The sequence below is a fragment of the Gossypium arboreum genome, chromosome 2, assembly GCF_025698485.1.
Source record: "Gossypium arboreum isolate Shixiya-1 chromosome 2, ASM2569848v2, whole genome shotgun sequence".
NCBI lineage: Eukaryota > Viridiplantae > Streptophyta > Magnoliopsida > Malvales > Malvaceae > Gossypium > Gossypium arboreum.
In genome coordinates this window covers 60,094,963-60,100,950 of record NC_069071.1, presented here as the reverse complement: position 1 = coordinate 60,100,950, position 5,988 = coordinate 60,094,963, and the positions used below count along the sequence as shown (strand labels likewise).

The 5,988-nt window shown below is 36.3% G+C and overlaps 1 protein-coding gene across 1 annotated transcript; it reads left to right on the top strand.

The window, feature by feature from the left end:
• The first annotated feature begins 371 nt into the window (after nucleotides 1-371).
• LOC108466593 (uncharacterized) lies at nucleotides 372-1,666 on the top strand. The gene has a single exon (XM_017766977.2). The coding sequence runs from the start codon at nucleotides 526-528 to the stop codon at nucleotides 1,522-1,524; it is 999 nt and encodes a 332-aa protein (XP_017622466.1). The 5' UTR covers nucleotides 372-525; the 3' UTR covers nucleotides 1,525-1,666.
• The last annotated feature ends 4,322 nt before the right edge of the window (nucleotides 1,667-5,988 follow it).

Sequence of the window (5,988 nt, the reverse complement as noted above, 5' to 3'; positions counted from 1 at the left end):
TTGAAAAGTTGAGGAAAATTTTATAATTTTTAATTCATTCAAATGTATATATATTGCAATTTGACATGTTAGAAGCGCTACACAATTGAAAATTTCAAAGCAATTAAACTGATAAAAATATTCAAATATCAAAATAACAATTAGGTACAATATTGGGTAAATAATACATTAACCCTTAATTCTTATATTTTAAAGTCAATAAAAAAATTGAAGAAGGTTTCCCTTCCTACTCATATCGAGAAAACTTCGTAGCAAGAGCAGGAAGCGTGTTTGACTTGATTCCGTTCAAACGCAAAGACTTTTCCATGGAATTACTTGGCATGGGCTCCTGTCGTGGATGAAACGCTGGCAGACGAGATATGCTCGCCGTATTTCTAAGAACAATATGTTGACATTGACTTTTTGTTTATTTTTTAGTAATAACAATCCAATCCTCTATATCCTTCCATCACCATTCCTAATCCCTCTTCCATCTCTCTGTTCTCTTTCTCTCCCACCCTACAACTCGAAAAAACAAAAAACATCATGGATAAGGAGCAAGAAGAGATGCAATTTGTTGGGTTCTTTGGCATCTTCAACGAATCCTACAAAGCCATCTTTGCATGGAGAAAAATCTTTACCAAAATCACTTTGTCTTTAATCCTTCCTCTATCCTTCATCTACCTTGTTCACATGGAAGTATCCAATCTCTTCTTCAGGAAAATCATCCACAACGAAATAGAACTCGACCACACTCGATCAGGCACTCCCAAATACGAGAAACTATCTGACCTCATCTCCGATGAGTGGGCTTACTTTTGGCTTTTCAAAGCTGCCTACTTCACTCTGTTTTTCATCTTCTCGCTCCTCTCAACAGCCGCAGTTGTTTACACCATCGCCTGCATATACACAGCTCGGGAACTCACCTTCAACAAAGTCATCAGCGTCGTTCCCAAGGTCTGGAAGCGGCTGATGGTTACTTTCTTATGTATTTTCATCGCCATGTTTTTATACCACGTCGCAGCATTGGCTATCTTGATTGGTTGCGTAGTTTCAATCGGAGGAAGCAATTTGGGCTTCGCGGTGTTCGTTGTTCTAGCGATTTTGTACTCAGTGGGGTTTTTGTATTTGACCGCAATCTGGCACTTGGCCAGCGCCGTCTCTGTATTAGAAAAGGCCTACGGTTTCAACGCCATGGTCAAAGGTAAATACCTGCTAAAAGGGAATCTATGGCTGGCGATGGTCATTTTCCTGACGCTCGGAATTGCCGCCGCCATCATCCAGTTTGCGTTCCAGAGTCTGGTGGTGGAAGGAAGCGGCTCCGGCATGGCTAATAGGATTGCGTATGCAATTATTTGTTTGTTTCTGCATTCCATGTTGAGTCTCTTGGGGTTAGTTATCCAGACAGTGATTTACTTTGTCTGCAAATCGTACCACCATGAAAACATCGATAAATCGGCCTTGTCGGATCATCTGGAAGTATATCTGGGAGAGTATGTTCCTTTGACGGCGAAGGATGTTCAGCTAGAGCAATATCATGTTTGATTGATTTGAGTTTAAAGTAGATCAATTAAAATAATGGGTCAATGCTTGTAAATTGCAATAGTTTATCTTTGAAGTCATAGTTTGTAATTTTGATCAACGGTGTTATTTGTACCTAATCCACATATATTGTTGTAGTATGAAAGTATTATTTAATCTTTTTCTTTTTTTTTTGGACACGAATTTCGTTGAAACCAGTGGCAGTTTATTTGGTTATTTTTTATTGCACAGTCATATTTATTTTGCTAGAAATCACAATCCACTGAATTAAAATTCGAGCGATTTCACAACCAGATGATGTCTATTGCCGTATGCATTATTCATTCTACCGATTTTCATCGCCGAAGTTAAGAGCAGTTTACTTTGGCAATAGTTTGAGGACATGCGTGAAATTAAATAATAGTTATTATGAAAGTATGAGACTAGAAAATGGAGGAAGATATAATGATGAAAGTGAATTATTAAAATACCATATACATATATATAGTTACAATAAAGGTAGGATTAAATTGTAAAGTATGATAAAAAAAATTGATATGTGACGGGAAAGTGGAATTATAGTAAAGTTACAAGTGTTCTGAATTATTTGTTGATAATGATTGAATTGTAAGAAGTGCAAATTTGAATTGCTTCGTTCATTTTGAGTAAGAGAAATGAAATAAATAAAAACCTATGTAGATAAATGAGAACTATTAGGATGCAAAGAGCATGTCATTAAGTAAACACTTAGTGTCAGTACAAGAAAATAGTCTTTTAGCAGCATTTTCCAAAGCGCCGCAAAAAATGCCGTTATAGGAAACGCCATCAAATTTTGCGGCACTTATCTGAAAAAAAACGCCACAAAAGATCAAGACTTTTAGCGGTGCTTTTTCACAAACGCCGCTAATTTTGACAAATTTAAAATGTACATTTTTCACCAATGTCCAACCCTTCCTGCATTAAATCCAACCAAAAACAGCAAATGTAGCATAAAAAATTGATGCGGTCGTTGAGAGCACCAAAAATATCCTATTCCCTATAAAATAATGAAAAAGAAATAGTAAAGGGGAAGTAGGGTCGAATCTTCAGGGACCGGATTATACGAATGCTTGTCTCTCGAAATCCTGGGCAGAATCGTGCTCAAGAAAACCTGCGTTCCTGGAAAAAAATAAAAAACAGAATTTAAGAATTGATTTTGGAAGCGAAAATAAAATAAAAACAGAATTTAAAGTTTATTGAAATTATGATTACGAAAATAATAAAAATAATAAAGAGAGTTTTAAGAGAAAAGAAATTCTTATGGGAAAGTTCCAGCCTCCGGTTGTCTCATTCCGTCTTGGGCTCAATCCTTGGCTTTTGGATGATCCTTCTCGACTCGAGTAAGCCAGTTATAGTGGAAGAGGACGCCTACGACCACCAGCTCCAAAGATTAGACTTACGATTTTTAGGGAACCTGACTCTAGCCAGTAATCTATGCTAGATCAACGCTTCTCAATGGCGAATCCCACGCCATTTTGTCTCTTTGGCTCGCCAACCTCTCGACGATAAGTTAACGAACCGACTATGCAATCCTTCCAATACATACAAAGCGGCCGCCTTTGCATATGCTAAAAGCTTACTTCTTAAGGGCCATGGACTGAAGCGTCAGCCCGTAGTCGGAGAAACGATAAATACTTGGCGAGAAGGCTAAGTACGGATTCTAGGCCTCAAGAACCTTTTTTGGGGAAATATTGACAACTTTTGGCTAGAAGGGTTTTAGTGGCTCATGATAATTGTGGGAAAGAAAATAAATAAAAATATGGAAAAAGAAATTTTATTGAAAAGAAATATGAAAGAACAAAAGACTTTTGGGGGAGAGTGTTTACAGAAAAAGATCCTCCAAATAGAGTCACTTCACCCCCTATTTATAGTGCTAGGGAGATAGTCTAATTGAACTTAAATTCTAAAAAGATAAATACATTTAATTAAAGATAAACAAAGATAATTAAAATAAAATCCTAAATTTGAATAATCCTAATAATTATCTTAATATTAATTATCCTAATAGAATAAAAGAAAATAGAGTCTTCCAAAATAAAATCTCTTCTATTTGCTTTTAAGTCCTTGTGCCTTCCATGTTCGCACTTTTGGCACCATATTTGTCCCACGTTGCATATTGGCCCATTTAATCTCCAAATTGACGTTTTTTCCCTTGAATTTACTTTTCACCTCCAATTTAGTCCCTAAAAGATAAAAAGACATAAATAGCTCAAATTAGTAGGCTCAAGCTCAAAATAAACACATGATTAATATATAAAAATACGTCATTTTAGAGTATTATCAAATTCCCCCCTACTTAGCCCATGCTTGCCCTCAAGTATGGTTCCTATCAACTGTGAAAGCTAGATTCGCCATAAAAGAAATACCACTCCAAAGTTTCATAAAAATTAGTTAAAAGCATATGAAAAATAAAGAGACTTCTAAGCTTGCTTTAAGTAAAACAGAAAAAGTATTCCAATTATTTCACACAAAAATTAAGATCGACTTGAGTTATGCCATTTAGGTAAATTACCAAACCTACTAAGACACCTTAATTATTTCCTCCTTTAGTCCCCGAAGTGCAACTTTATTAGTACTTATTTTTTTTCTTCTTTTTTCTTTTTTTGATTTTTTTAAATTTTATTATTATTTATTTACTTAGGAATATATTAAACCTTTTGACGCGAAGAGAGATGACAACCCAAGCACCCCACCCCGGTTACTCAGCCCAACATACTCCTAAAATTATTTATTTCCGGTTAGCGGAGTTTTACCCAACACGTCACACAACCTTTTGACGCGAAGTAGAATGACAACCCAAGCACCCTACCCCGGTTACTCAGTCAGTCACGATTTGAGCCATACTCATAACCTCGGCTAGTGGAGTTTTACTTGTCACGTCACACAACCTTTTGACGCGAAGTAGAATGACAACCCAAGCACCCTACCCCGGTTACTCAGTCAGTCACGATTTAAGCTATACTCATAACTATGGAAAACATTTATTAAAAATTAAACGATATTTAAAATTCTTGAGAACTCAGGAAAGAAAAAATTTAAGTGTCAAAAATAAGTTTTAATAATCACCTAATAGCCATGAACATTAATTAAGCATGCAATCATTTTAAGTGTTCACTTTATATTAAACTTGATCAATTTTACGAAAAGCAAGATAGAATTAACCCTATTAATCACAATTATTTTAGCCTAATAAAATAAAACAGTGGAGATGGCATCAATTATGGGAAAAATCATAACTTCCTTAGAAGGTAAGAATCATGCATGAAAGTCAAACAACAATATGACAAAAAAAATAGCAGATAATAACAAGAATAACGAAGAATGCCTCCCCACTTAAAACACATAGTCCTCGATGTGAAAGTAAAAGAAAAACAAATAGGTGGAGAGAAAAAAAGTTTAGAAAACGCCCCATGTAGTTACCGTCGGTTGGCGCTACGGTGGAGAAGAAGATGGCGAAGCGGCAAGAGGTGGAGACGGGGTGAGTGATGTGTGCAATGTTGGTTTGGCCGGGTTCTCACCGTGGTGGCTAAGAAATCGGTGGGTGGTGGAGGAGAAAGGAGTCGGTTATGGAGAAATTTGGAAAAAAAGAAAAAAAATGTAAGGTTTGGGGTTTTATTTCTTTGAAAAGGGGTGTTTGGTGCAGGTTTTGGGGATTCTATGGCTGGAATAGAACTGTTTGGCTGCAGAGATATGGCATTCTAGGTTGGAATAGAACTGTTTGACAGCATGGATAGGGTTGTTTTGGTGCACACTTTCTATCTTTTTTTTTTTCTTCGTATTATCGCTTCATTTCACCTAGATGGAAGAAGAGAAATTTATTAATATTTAACTAAAATAAAATAAAAAGAAAAGAAAAGAATAAATAATAAAAGAAAAAAATAAATAAAAATAAAAAGAAAGACTGGGTTGCCTCCCAACAAGCGCTCGTTTAACGTCGTTAGCTCGACACCTTGAACGGTTTTATGGTGGTTCTAATTGAATTTTCTCGACCGTGTGGGCCTGGAAATTCTCGTAAAATGGCTTCAGCCGTTGACCATTGACTGTGAACCGCTTTCCTGATTCTTCACTCTCTATTTCAATTGCGCCATTTGTAAATATTTTAGTCACAATAAAAGGTCCTTGCCACCGAGATCGAAGCTTACCTGGGAATAGCTTTAATACGGAGTTATAAAGCAAAACTCTTTGTCCTACTGAGAAATACTTTTGAACTATATTTTTGTCATGAAACATCTTTGTTTTGTCCTTATAAATTCGAGCATTCTCGTAGGCATCATTGCGAATTTCCTCCAATTCTTGAATGTCCAATTTCCTTGCCTTCCCTGCGGGCTCTAACTCCATGTTACATTGTCGAATAGCCCAATAAGCTTTATGCTCCAACTCTACTGGTAAATGACATGCTTTGCCAAAAACAAGTCGATACGGGGTCATGCCAATTGGTCCCTTATACGC

Coding starts and splice junctions, on each gene's coding strand:
- LOC108466593 (XM_017766977.2), top strand. CDS start 526: ATGGATAAGGAGCAAGAAGAGATGCAATTTGTTGGGTTCTTTGGCATC.